The sequence below is a fragment of the Macaca nemestrina genome, chromosome 3 (assembly GCF_043159975.1).
Source record: "Macaca nemestrina isolate mMacNem1 chromosome 3, mMacNem.hap1, whole genome shotgun sequence".
In the NCBI taxonomy this organism is placed as follows: domain Eukaryota; kingdom Metazoa; phylum Chordata; class Mammalia; order Primates; family Cercopithecidae; genus Macaca; species Macaca nemestrina.
The window spans coordinates 190,580,039-190,594,366 of record NC_092127.1 but is presented as its reverse complement, the minus strand read 5'-3'; the positions used below and the strand labels follow the sequence as shown (position 1 = coordinate 190,594,366).

At 44.2% G+C, this 14,328-nt stretch overlaps 1 protein-coding gene across 1 annotated transcript in view; it reads right to left on the bottom strand.

Moving 5' to 3' along the window:
* Positions 1-14,328, bottom strand: part of LOC105483936 (DNA polymerase nu) — a 156,814-nt gene that overhangs the window by 92,677 nt on the left and 49,809 nt on the right. The window contains exons 8-11 of the mRNA XM_071093915.1: positions 11,717-11,874; positions 8,762-8,830; positions 6,844-6,904; positions 6,111-6,175 (exon numbers count right to left, since the gene is read on the bottom strand). Coding sequence (XP_070950016.1) covers positions 6,111-6,175; positions 6,844-6,904; positions 8,762-8,830; positions 11,717-11,874 — 353 coding nt within the window. The remainder of the gene's footprint in view (positions 1-6,110; positions 6,176-6,843; positions 6,905-8,761; positions 8,831-11,716; positions 11,875-14,328) is intronic.

Sequence of the window (14,328 nt, the reverse complement as noted above, 5' to 3'; positions counted from 1 at the left end):
ATACACACAAAATTCCCAAAGAAAGCTCTTAAGAGAGTAATAAATAACCTATAATTTATCAAAATAAGCATAAAAATACATATTTTGGCCAGGCGCAGTGGCTCACACCTGTGATCCCAGCACTTTGGGAGGCCGAGGCAGGTGGGTGTCTTGAGCCCAGGAGTTTGAGACCAGCCTGGGCAACATAGTGAAACCTCATCGCTACAAAAAAATAAAAATAAAAATAAAAATAAACGTATTTTGCCTCATGGTGAAATACCTAGGCTCATAGAAGCATCCTCCCCCAAAGGTAAGAAAACAAACTTAAAGAAGCAAAAATAATGGGAAGGGAAGAATCAATTCTCCAGCAATATTAAGACTAAAAAAGGGATCCAACATCATATAGAACAAGACAGAGGTAGAAAGTATAGGAAACAGGCTTGTATCAAGAATACATCAGGATATCCTATACATCAGTAAGCAAAAATATAAAAATGGGTAAAAGACTTGAGCAGATCCTTTACAAAAAGAAATTCCTAAAAGCTAATGATGCTTATGAAAAGCTAATCAACCCCACTAGTGTGAAATGTGACATACAAAATGACATCACTCTGGTCCAGAGCTCTAGAGTAGAGTCAGGGAGCCATTAACGCTGAAAAACAAAACCAAAAAGACAGGGACTTGCATTGAACCTCTGAACTGGGCCAAACTGCAATGACCACAACATCCTGGAAAACAGCTGGATTTTGCCAGTGCTGCAACTCCTGAAGAGTGACAACCAATGAGCTCAATGGATTCATGCACTGAGCCAGCCACCTCCACCAAGATCATTCTTTCACAACTGTGTATTTGCCCTTAGCTTCCTCTGAAAAATCTCGACTCCCCTTCCTCTCTTTGGAACACAATTTGGCCTTTAGCTGAATGTGTCCCCTAAATTGCAATTCCTAAGACCCCAATAAATGCCTTGTTTTACTGCTTTTCAGTCTGGTTTTTTGCCTTTTCTTGGTTGACATTAAATGGTGTCAGAAGTAGGACACAAAGCAACTCTCCTCTGCATTCTGGCACTGCCACAGATTTGAGCATGATACTTGCAGGAACCCCTTGTGCCCTATCACCTCCCTGAAGGCCTGGGACCCTGGTGGAGAATCCTCTGGTTTCCCTGAACACCCTACCTCAGTTGAGGTTCAGACCTTTACTGGGCGTCTGTCCTTTGCTGCTGGCTGTTGACAGAGGGACTTTTCCCTTTTTGGTGAGTACTCATGGTGACTTCTGCTTCTGAAAGTACAGGTGCTGAGTCACCCTCTTCTGGAATTTCTGCTGATTTTCTGTACAAAAATTACGGTTCTTTATCTTATAAATTTATTTATTGAACCAACATCACTGAAAGTGATTTGGAATTACAATGGCCAATCTGGGCATCTTTGATCTCCCAAAATTTGTTTTCCTCCACAGAAAATTAGAAGGGCTAAAAGGAAAGATTACACAGCCTGAGTGGAACAGCCACTTTACTTTGGTATCTTGAGGCATCTAAAAGAATCCAGGGAACTAAACTAATGTTCCTAAGAGATAACAATGCCGAATTAGCTCAAAGACTCTCTAAACTAGGAAAGAAAAAATAAAAACCCAGAAGCATCTTCTACCCCGACCCTTCCCATCCATTGTCACGCTCTGTACTCTCTTGCTTATATGGTAGAAACTTATTCTAAACCTGGAAAATTACCTCCCGGGTTTTCCATGAAGAGGCAGCTTACTGGATTGGGTAGCTACTGGAATAAGTATACCACTGGAAATTCTAATCATCAGTAGCCAAACAGTAGATCTTTAAGTTAGAAAAACTCCCATAAAATATTTTTGATATCTCTCATTCTAAACAGTTGTTTTATTTGTACTTACGGGAGGATCAATTTTTTTTAAGAAAGACACATAATAGGCTGAGTGTCGTGGGTCACACCTGTAATCCCAGGACTTTAGGAGGCCGAGTCGGGAGGATCACTTGAGCCCAGGTGTTCAAGACCAGGATGGGCAACATACTCATCTTAAAAAAAAAAAAAAAAAAAAAAAAGCCAGGCATGGTGGCATGTACCTGTAATCCCAGCTACTCAGGAGGTTGAGGCAAGAGGATGGCTTGAGCCCAGGAGTCTGAGGCTGCAGTGAGCTATGATTGCAGCAACTGCACGCCAGCCTGGTTGACAGAGCAAGGCCCTGTCTCTAAAAACAAAAATAAGGCCAGGTGCGGTGGCTCGCACCTATAAACCCAGCACTTTGGGAGGCCAAGGCGGGCAAATCACTTGAGGTTAGGAGTTCAAGACCAGCCTGGCCAACATGGTGAAACCCTATCTCTACTAAAAAGACAAAATTAACGGGCATGGAGGTGGGCAACTGTAATACCAGCTATTTGGAAGGCTGAGGCAGGAGAATTGCTTTCAATTGGGAGGCAGAGGTTGCAGTGAGCCAGGATCATGCCACTGCACTCCAGCCTGGGCGGACAGAGTGAGACTCTGTCTCAAAAATTTAAAAAAAAAAAAAAAAAAAAAAAAAAAAAAAAAAGGCCACGCAGGGTGGCTCACACCTGTAATCCCAACACTTTGGGAGGCTAAGGAGGGTGGATCACTTAAGGTCAGCAGTTCGAGACCGGCCCAACCAACATGGTGAAACCCTGATTCTACTAAAAATACAAAATTAGCCGAGTATGGTGGCACATGCCTGTAATCCCAGCTACTTGGGAGGCTGAGGCAGGAGAATTGCTTGAACCTGGGAGGTGGAAGTTGCAGTGAGCCAAGATTGCGCCACTGTACTTCAGCTTGGGAGATAAGAGTGACACTCTGTCTCAAAAAATAAATAAATACATAAAATAACATAAATAAATTTAAAAAGACACATAATAGTGTCATGGCTAGCCTCAGAAATTCTCTTGATGAAATTAAACAACAAAAATCTGACCTGAACAACATTAACATCCTTTGTACATTCAAACTGCCTGCTTTGGATTCCCTGCGGAACTTACAAAAAAAAAGAAGACACTCTACTTTGGTCTCATGGAGATGTAAGTACTTTAATTCAGGAGAAGAACCACTAATTTAAAACCTGGTTTAATATGTGTGTGACTCTTGACTTTGGGGGGGTTCTTCTATTTTTCTCATGGATCCCCAAGAGTGATGAGCAGGTTCAAGTCTAACATATAGGCACCTCAACTGACTGTCCTCTGGACTCCAAAACTTTTTCTTTTTTTTTTTTTTGAGATGGAGTTTTGCTCTTGTTGCCCAGGCTGGAGTGCAATGGCACGATCTCAGCTCACTGCAACCTCTGCCTCCTGGGTTCAAGCGATTCTCCTGCCTCAGCCTCCTGAGTAGCTAGGATTACAGGCATGCGCCACCATGCCCGGCTAATTTTGTATTTTTAGTAGAGATGGGGTTTCACCATGTTGGTCAGGCTGGTCTCAAACTCCTGACTTCAGATAATCCACCCACCTCGGCCTCCCAAAGTGCTGGGATTACAGGCAGGAGCCACCGCACCTGGCCTCCAAGAAAACCTTTTCAAAGAATGTTCCCAACATTAACCTTTGTTTTTCTTCCATTTGTGAGGCTGTCCGCAATGCCGTCTTCTGAAATAAGACACAACTATTTAATTGAACTGACCAGTTCCCAGAAGTGGGAGAGTGGTTTAATAGGACCTTTTGCCCCTCAGGTAAATCAATTTTTCTCTACACATCCATCAACGTAGCTGTTACCGTGTGAAGCCTCCATGGGAGCTTCAGAAAAGGGAATGTTGAGGTGCAGAAGATGATCCTCCAAATATGGTGATTTGGCATGCTGAATGCTTTTGAGAACTGAAAGGCTCCAGGAATATGTCTTAGAATCTAGATCCTTCTAATCTTGTTGTTCTTCCCACTCCAAGAGCAGGGAGGAACTCTGTCTCTGGAATTTTCTTATCTGGCTAAGAAAGCTTCTTACCAAAAGAAATACAATTGTCTTCTACATGGTTCCTGAAATCTCATTATCTATTTCAGAAAAGAAGACTGAGGAATGACATTTAGACATGTTAATAAAATGTGCGGCTCTCCTGATATACAGCTAATCACCATATAATAATGCAGGCCTCCTTATTAAAACGGCTCTCTTGTTACTCAAAGTTCACTCATCTCTGAAGCCATATTGCACACTGACTTTCAACAACCCCCCTCTGTGAGATAAGACACTCTAAACAGGCAGTTCTAGTTCTGGGGAAAAGAGATAACAAATCTGTGGCTGACCAACCAATAACTGATCAGTGATGATTCCACATTTCAGATTTTGAGCAAAAGTGGGGAATGTGACATGCAACATGCAAAATGGTATCATTCTGGTCCAAGGCTCTAAAATGAAGTCAGGAGGCCATTCTAAGGACTACCTATATGACCTGCAACCCTGCAAAACAAAACAAAACAAAACAAAAAAACAAGGACTTGCCTTGAACCTCTGAACTGGGCCAAACTGCAATGACCACAACATCCTGGAAAACAGCTGGACTTTGCCAGTGCTGCAACTCCTGAAGAGTGACAACCAATGAGCTCAACGGACTCATGCACTGAGTCAGCCACCTCCACCAATGATCATTCTTTCACAACAACTGTGTATTCACCCTTAGCTTCCTCTGAAAAATCTCGACTCCCCTTCCTCTCTTGAGAACGCATATTGGCCTTTAGCTGAACCTGTGTCTCCTGAATTGCAATTTCTAAGACCCCAATAATACCTTGTCTAACTGCTTTGCAGTCTGGTCTTTCACCTCTTCTTGGTTGACAGTAGTAATCAGGAAAATAGAAACAAAACTCATAATGAGATATCATTATAGCCTCACCAAAATGGCCATAATGTAAATGTAGCCAGGGGAAGTGAGGATGTGCAAGAACGGGATCCCGTATGCATTCTCATGGGTGAGACTCTGGGAAGCCATTGGGCATTACTGAATAAAACTAAGCAACAGATTCCCTGTGTCCCAGCACATTAGTCACCTCATAGCCCCCAGAAAGCTGTGCCCACGGGCACAGGGAATGCCCTCAGAGGTACAGCGTGGTTTGTAATGACAGCCACTTGGAAACAACCACACGCCTATTGGCAGTGGGACAGAGACACCAGGCACAGCACAGCCCACAACAGAAAATTCCACAGCACTGTGTGACACACAGAAATACAGGTGGAGCTGAGATGTAGAAGGCTGGGTGAAAGGCTACATGTAAATCACTGTTTACTTACAGTTCAAAAGCAAAGCTAACCGACATTGTTTAGGCTTTGAAGTGGGAAAGCTAGAAAGAAGAGCAACAATGAAAAGGCTACAAAAGTCAGGGCTATAGTTACTTTTGGCAGCAGGAAAGGGGTTCCCATAGGGAAAGCACACAGGGCTCTGGAAATTCTATGCTTTGAGCCAGGTGATGGTTATATTGGGGTTTCCTTAAACATTTTATTTTAAAGATGCTCCTGGCATGTGGTTTATTTAGACTTTTTAAAAAATTTGTGCAGATGTATGTGGTATGTGAGAAAATGCGTTACGTGTATATAATATGTGGTGGTGAAGTCAGGGTATTCAAAGCGCCCAGCATTCGACTTCAATACCTTTGTGTTAAGTACAGTTATCCTATGCTGCTATCAAACACTGCATTTATTTCTTTTATTTTACTGTTATGTTTGTACCCTTTAGCCCGCTTCTCTTCATCTTTGCCCTCCCCACTGCTCACCCTTCCCAGCCTCTGTGTCTATTTTCCCACTCTCCATCTACATGTGTTTTCTTAAGAAAACTGAAGTAGAGCATTTTAATGTATTTTTTCATGCATCTTTACACATCTCTGTATTTTTGTTTTTCAAGAAACCCAAGAATTCCTTCACCAAACTACAGGGGACAATGTCCCTGTAAGAAAACTTAACTTTTGAGAAGGATCCTGAGGAGCCATTAAAGAACTCCCCGGACACACATGCACTATGCTGTTTAGGTCTTTTCAATGCTTGGTTCTCCCCTGCAGGAGTCAGAAAGAGGGAGAAGAACTGTCAACATCAAACCAGGAAGAGAAGAAAAGGAGAATCTACTCTAGACCTGCCACTGGGAACAATTATCTCATGCAGGAAAGAGATGGCCAGTACACACCGTCTGGAATAATAACTTACCCCAAGAAGTGCTGATATCTTCTCCATCTCCTCTTTGTTCACCTGAATGGCGTGGCTTTCCATCACTGTGATTCAAAACCAGATCATATTTGCATTAATGTATCCTTTTTACTAAACGCTAAAATGCTTCACTCCCTGATGAGGACAATAATGACTGCAACTGCCATTTACTCAGCACCTGCTGCATGCCAACCTCTGCACAGGATCTGTCAGGATCCCTGTGTCATACAGGCAAATGGGTGCATTGACAGAGCTGGCCTTTGAGGTGTGAGTGGGCCAGGGGACCGCAATGGCCAGCCTGGCCCTCCCCACACTGTGAATGCCCCCTGGCTGACGTGGTGCCCATCAGGACCTGCGTCAAAGGCAAAGGCAGAAGAGAGCCCTGCATCGGTTCTTGCAGGAAGGTTCTCAAGGTTATAAGGACAGCAAACCAGAATGAGAGACAACCACTAACACATAAAATATCTAGAGAAACCTACTCCTCCTGGGCCAGGCAGCACAGCAGGGATCCCATATGACCAAAATGTCAGAACCTCTAGTCTTTCCACACCAATGGGGAATGCAGTCCAACCCCTCACTACATACAGAAAGGGAAAGTAATAGGCTTGCTACCTCTCCGGTGCCCATGGGATACACTATCTACTCCTAAATAAGGTACAGAGAAATATTCATCCCAAACAGTGTGAAGAACCCTCTAGAAAAATGGCTGTACTTCATCTTTATGGTGACTTACCTGCCAAAATTGGTATCAAAGGAACCTCCAAAGTACAAAATAGTTGCCATAAACCATACTCCTGTTTAACAGGAAGAAATAATATCAATGTCAATTTAAATATTATTGTATCTACATTTTATTGAAAAGCCTATTTTTTTTTTTGAGACAGCGTCTTGCTCTGTCGCCCAGGCTGGAGTGCAGTGGCGCGATCTCGGCTCACTGCAACCTCCACCTCCCGGGTTCAAGCGATTCTCCTGTCTCAGCCTCCTGAGTAGCTGGGACTATAGGCACCCCCCACCACGCCAGGCTAATTTTTAAACATTTTTGGTAGAGACAGAGTTTCATCATGTAGGCCAGGCTGGTTGTGAACTCCTGACCTCAAGTGATCTGCCCATCTCAGCCTCCCAAAGTTCTGGGATTACAGGCAAGAGCCACTGCGCCTGACCAAAAAACCTCCTTAATTTTGTTGAGCTAGAATAAAGGAGACCCCTATCATAAGCATGGCTGGTCTCCTACCCAACTTCTACCCCTCTTGCTTGCTCTTCCCAATAAACTTATTTCCCTTAAGTAGGCTATTTTATTACCAAGATCTGGTAGAGATATTTAGAAATATAGATAGGTTCAAGTCAAACATTGGAAATGGCAAAAAAGAAATAAAAAGAAATATCTGATAGGCCAAGCCCCATTCTCAATTTTCTTTACTCTTTTTCATTTTTAAGATTGATTTAAGGCCGGGCGCGGTGGCTCAAGCCTGTAATCCCAGCACTTTGGGAGGCCGAGGCGGGCGGATCACGAGGTCAGGAGATCGAGACCATCCTGGCTGACACGGTGAAACCCCGTCTCTACTAAAAAATACAAAAAACTAGCCGGGCGAGGTGGCGGGCGCCTGTAGTCCCAGCTACTGGGGAGGCTGAGGCAGGAGAATGGCGTGAACCCGGGAGGCAGAGCTTGCAGTGAGCCGAGATCCGGCCACTGCACTCCAGCCTGGGCAACAGAGCGAGACTCCGTCTCAAAAAAAAAAAAAAAAAAAAAAAAAAAAAAAAAAAAAAAGATTGATTTAAGCATTTGTAGACTTTTAGACTACCATTTTAATTTCAGAATAGGCTTACTGAATTCCCAAAATTTACCAATAATTCTCATTGATTTTTCACTGCCACTACGGATTAATTTGGGGAACATTAGAATCTTTATTCTAGGCCACCTCCCCTGAGAGCACGGAATCTCTATTTATCTGGGCCTTCCGGTGCTCTTCATGAGTCTCATTTTTTTAATTTTTCCTGCCGCCATGAGAGAGTCCCAGGCTCCATCCTCCAACTCTTGCCCTCATGTTCCCTCCTGCTCCTCCAGACCCATTCTCTGCCCTGCCCTTGCCCACAAGGCGGGGCAGGCCCCTCCAGGTCACATCACCCGGGCCACTCCTCTGCCTTCAGATTGGGCACTGAGGACAGAAGGGAGGGAAACGGGCTGAGCTACTGCCTGTCCCTGGAGGCTTCTCCTTCTGGCTGGTTCCCTTTGCCCTCCCTGGCCTCTGGACACAGTCCCTCCACTCAACACTTCTTGGTTGTTCATTGCAGTGGCTGTCTGCTTCCCAGGAAGACTCTGATTGAGTGAAACTACGTCCATCCCACTATTAATCAAAATCAATGCTCAGCTTTTACGTTAACTATGGCACTGGAAACATCCCACTGAAAGAGGAGGCTCTAAAAAATATTACAACTGTTTTCAACCTAGAGAAAGCATTTTAAAACTTCAGGTCTTATCATTGCAGACTACCCTTTTCTGAGTAATGCACAGGTTAATTTGTTCTTAGAACTCAAGGTTTCGTTTTCTTCACATTCAAACACAGTGCAGGGTTGCTCCCTGGAAGTGCGGGTGCAAATGAAAAGACATCTCTTGTGAGTCTCTGTCAGCCAGAAATTATAATAAAATGTCTTGCCTTCAGTTTAGAGCAAAGGTCCATTGTAAGTCTGTAGAGTATCTTCAGGTTGTCACGTACATTCTGATTCTTTAAAAGAGGAAAAGTATTTTTAAAAATCAGATAAACTTGGTGGCAGTACTCATTACGGTCTGGAACTGACATGACTCGAAAACTGTTTCCTAGTAAAAGCCCATGAGGTTTTCAATGGCAGATGTCATGTATGTGGTAGCATCAACAAACACCTCAACTGGACAAGTTCCTGTCTGTAGAAAGTGCTTCTGCTGTGCAAGTGCAAGCTATCCGTAGTTGGACACTTCCTCCCAACCTAGGGTATTTCCTTATTTTACAGATTAAGAAACAGAAACACAAAGAAGCCTAATGTCTCAGGTGCAATGATTAAATGGTAGTAGGGAGAGGAGAATGCAGACCTGGCCTCTCTGGAGTCCACAGCTCCATTCTCTCAGCCTTACCACCTCGTACCTGCGCACAGCTGCTGCCACGCTCCTCACTTACCCCTCCATTCTCAGCCCAGGAGATGCACACAGAGGCCCTGGGAGATGACAAACAAGGGTCTGTGTTTGGCTGACAAAGAGGGAGATGGGATGAGATGTGCCCCTCAATACAGAGTCTAATTATCCTTCCCCTAACATGGAGCGCCAGGACCTCTTCTTCAACACCCCATTCTGTCAAACAAATCCCCCAACTCCAGCCCACTCAGACTCAGTTTTCTGCTAAAGGCCTGAGATTAGAGTGAACATCCCATGGGACGAGTGGCTAGCCACACACCACCTGGCACTGTTTTCTAGTCATCTCGGTTGTGGCTCTCCTGTGAATGTCGGGAGAACATCCTATGGAAGAGTCCCTCCACGTCAAGTTCTTAACTGCCACTTGGGAGAATCTACCTGGCTGCCTGCAGGAGCCTTCCGCACCCCAAAGCTGACCATGTGATTCCCAGTCTGATTAGCCCCAGGACAGGCCCGGCTCCCTGGTATGGCGCAGCTGCATGAGGAGCCCCTACATTTTCTCTGGCTCCCCACAGCCATGCCTCCTTCTCCCCAGGTCGGCCTTGCTGTCCTCCACAAAGGCACCATGTTCTCTGAGAGTCTTACTATATCCCTGCTGCTCCCTCTACCTGGAACTCTCTTCCATTTATCTGAACAATTCATGCCACCTCTTTGGAGAGAAGGGTGTAATCTGTGATCATGTAGATTAATGGCTGGACCTCCATCTCCCATCCTCATCCATGCACCGCATGGCTCAACTACAGACACATATCTGGCTGATGAGACATAAATAGAACTGCATCTGAGGCTGTCTCTTTTCTGCCTGGAGTGTGGATGAGTTAAACCCTGGGCCTCAATTTGACCCTGGGCAAGGTACATGTACGTTAACCTTTCTACACCTCAGTTTTCTCATCTGTAAACTGGGACTGATAATTCTGAGATGGACTACTCCTCTTTCTAATATCTCAGCTTCTGTTTGAGAAGTCTTCCTGCCTGACAGCATGGATTCTGAGTAGGAATACTAATCAAGATGCCTGGCCTCCTTGGTGGGGTGTAGACACATGGTACAAGGAGGGAAAGAAAACACTCTCCAAGTGCTGAAACTTTGACTTTTGGACAAGAGAAAAGGTCATGGTTCAGTGCTGCCACCATGCCTACCGGTTCCAGCTCCCTGGGACCCAGGGCCACCTGACTCCTGTTCTTCCCAGGGCCTGGTACTGCTTTTCCTCTGACTCTGTTGGCTACCCTATATCCTTCTGATAAATCTCTTTTTATATTAAGGGAAAGTGCATTTCTGCAACTTATAACACCAAACCCTTATTGGTACAAATCTTCACATCATAGATGATCTGTGAGGATGAAGTACATGAGGCAAATATCCCCAGCTCAGTGCCCGGTGCCTGGCACGGGCTCATATCACCTCTTACCCCCAGCTCAGTGCCCAGCGCATGGCACACGCTCACATCACCTCTTGCTTTGCTCTGATTGCTGGAGCTAGCTCAGTAGCCTGTGTGTTCTTCTAGCAGTGATTTTACCATGTAACTGTTCACTGACAGCTAACTAGAAAGCCTGAACAGAGTGGCCCCAACTGTGACCACACTGACACCACTAGACACCTCTCCTCTGGGGCCTGCTGAGAAGTCTCTCTCTGGGTTCTAGGCACAGTTCTAGAAGCTGTGAGTGCCTTTGTTTCTCCAGATGGTGCTTCCTGATAACAAGGGGGAATCTCTATCAGGGGAGGGCCTGGAGAGACCCAAGACAGTTCCTTTTTTTTTTTTTTTTTTTTTTTTTTGAGACAGAGTCTCACTCTGTCACTCAGGCTGGATTTCAGGGGCACGATCTCAACTTACTGCAACCTCTGCCTCCCGGGTTCAAGCAATTCTCCTGCCTCAGCCTCCCGAGTAGCTGGAACTACAGACACCCGCCACCATGCTTGGCTAATTTTTATATTTTCAGTAGAGACAGGGTTTCAGCAGGTTAGCTAGGTTGGTCTTGAACTCCTGTCCTCAAGTGATCTGCCCACCTTGGCCTCCCAAAGTGCTGTGATTATAGGCATGAGCCGCTGTGCCCAGCCTGAGACCCAGGGCAGTTCTGACCATTCTCTCCACATAGACTGAAGAGTGGCCATCCCAGGACCTCTGGCACTGCGGCCACATCACCAGCACTAAGGATTTATCAACGAGTGGCTTTCTGTTCATGGAGCAGGGGACACTGACACCAGAGAGTCATCTGGAAGAGTCACACTATGGACAGATTTCCTAGGAACAGGTGCCATGGAAGAATAGACATCACCCATCCTTATTCAACATTCTCCACCAGAAACGCCAAGGTCAGGACTATTTGTGCTGAATAAGTGAAAATGAATGTTGACAACATTCTTTTTACTATTAGGCTATCAAAAAAATAGAAAAAGCTTCCGGAAAGAAAAGGATGTATTAAAGTTGATAAAACCTTATCTTAAACAACTCACCACAATATTTCTTGAGGAATTTTCATATGTGCTGTTCACTTTAACCGTAATGGATTTTTCACAGTATTTTTCTACTAAATCTTCAAAAGAGGGTACGGCATCACTAGGATCTATAAGCCATGCAGCAATTCTGGGATCTAACCCTACAAAATCAGCAACTGAAGAGAAAAAGGTCATTCAGTCATCCCAGGAAAAACCAATAATTGTTTTTCCTGCTTTGACAAGGCTCTTAAGTTCAAATGAGTAATAGTAGTATTATCATCCTCTCAAATTATAGAGCTAAGGACCAAAGTGACTCTCCATCATTCTCCAGAATTTAGAACCTTTGGTAAGGCAGCCTCGATGAACCCAAGTCCCACATGGCCCATCTCTGTGGGTGTCACATTAAAGAGGCAGATTTCAAGTAGCCATAAAAGAGGGACTCCAAGCTCACTTGCAATTTGGATCTCTCAAAAACATGTTAAAAGCTGTCGAAGTCAGTGTGGTGGGCCATGCTTTCTGCCTCCCCTCTTCCTTGCTCCTCTTTCCCTCAGGCATCCTCTCTGCCAAGTTCTGCCCTCCTCCAGCCTCTCACTGGGCTGTCTTGCACCATGGAGTCTGGAATCCAAGCCTCTTGAGCAAAAGGAAGAAGGGTGGGAGTTGCCTGAGCACACACAACACCCTCGTCGCTGAATGTTGAACAGGTAGTGTGTGCAAGGCAAAGACACTTTGGCACTCTCCCTGAAGTGTGGAAAATCCACAAGACAACTAATGTGCAGCGCCTTGGTACTGTATAAGGAACACCAGGTCTAGATTCTGAATCACCCTCTGAGCCTGGGAGGCCACCTCGCCCCTTCAGTGTTAGTTTCTTCATCCAAAAACTGGGGGGAAAGATTACTGCAATTATCTGAGATACACATGAGAAAACACTTTCTAAAAAGTAAACACGATATTTGCTAAACAAACAAGTGTTTATACCAGAACACTTTAGACATGAAGGGAGAGTCATAAAAGGACGGAGGGCGGGTATAAATTAATAGACAAACTAAATCCTAAAGTGACTGCTTTTTAAGTTACTTTAAAATTTTGAATTGTGCCATACAAAAATAAGGAGTTTGCCTTCAAATAAAACTATAGTCTTAGATCATATCACATTAAATATTATATGTTCCAGCATCTTAAATTATACCCGTCTAAGAGATTTATATTTACCAAAGCAGCCAGTATTATGACTTTCTCACTTGATAGCTAGGAAGTCTCTTACAGTGGCACATTTAGAGCTCTGGATTAGAGAAGTCAGTGGTCCTCTGGCTGCCTGCCACCTCTGTCAGCAGGGCATGATTTTCTTTTTTTTTTTGAGACAGAGTGTTGCTCTGTCACCCAGGCTGGAGTGCAGTGGCCGGATCTCAGCTCACTGCAAGCTCCGCCTCCCGGGTTTACGCCATTCTCCTGCCTCAGCCCCCAGAGTAGCTGGGACTACAGGCGCCCGCCACCTCGCCCAGCTAGTTTTTTGTATTTTTAGTAGAGACGGGGTTTTGCCGTGTTAGCCAGGATGGTCTTGATCTCCTGACCACGTGATCCGCCCGTCTCGGCCTCCCAAAGTGCTGGGATTACAGGCTTGAGCCACCGCACCTGGCCCAGGACATGATTTTCTACAACACTGTCTGGTGATGCAGACTGACCCAATAGGACTGTTTCATTCCACTTCCCTTTTCAATGCTCTAATGTTTCAAAAGTAACGGTTATCAACATATATTTTTTAAAATCCTTGGGGAAGCTCTGACAGTATAAGTATGCTCTGGGAAATGGTCCCTATAATCTCTTGCAACTGACAAACTGAAGCTTGCCAGGACAAATCCCACACTAGGGAGAAAATGCCAGTAGCTGAAAAAGAAATGCTAACAAAATGAGATTTAAAACAAGTTCAGAAAATTAAGAAAGAGTAAAAGTTATGAATAAGTAAATAAATCCGAATTATATACTTAGAAATTAGGTGACTGAGAAAAAGAAAAATTATACAAAAAAATGACAGAATCCAGGAGAGAAAAATTTTTTAAAAAGACAATTCAGAAATAAAAACTAAACTGGCAAGACACAAACGCAAATAAACATAATAGCTAACTACTTAAAGTAAAAAAGGATTTAAAAAAGGGAATTTTTTTGTTTGTTTTATTTTTTTGAGACGGAGTCTTGCTCTGTTGCCCAAGCTGGAGAGCAACGGCACAATCTCGGCTCACTGCAACCTCCGCCTCAGAGGTTCAAGTGATTCTCCTGCCTCAGCCTCCCGAGTAGCTGGGATTATAGGCCCCCACCACCATGCCCAGCTAATTTTTGTTTTTTTAGTAGAGATGGGGTTTCACCATGTTGACCAGGCTTGTCTTGAACTCCTGACCTCAGTTGATCTGCCCACCTCAGCCTCCCAAAGTGCTGGGATTACAGGTGTAAGACACTGTGCCCAGCCAAAAAAGAGAATTTTTTTTAATAAAAAAGAATCAAGTCCACCAGAACTTAAAAATAAAATAAAATAAAATTTTAAAAAATCAAAAAGAAATGAAGAGACTGAAAATGGATTCCGGACAAAAAAACGATAAATATGACAAAAAGATAAATATGAAAGACAGACAAAAAGATTC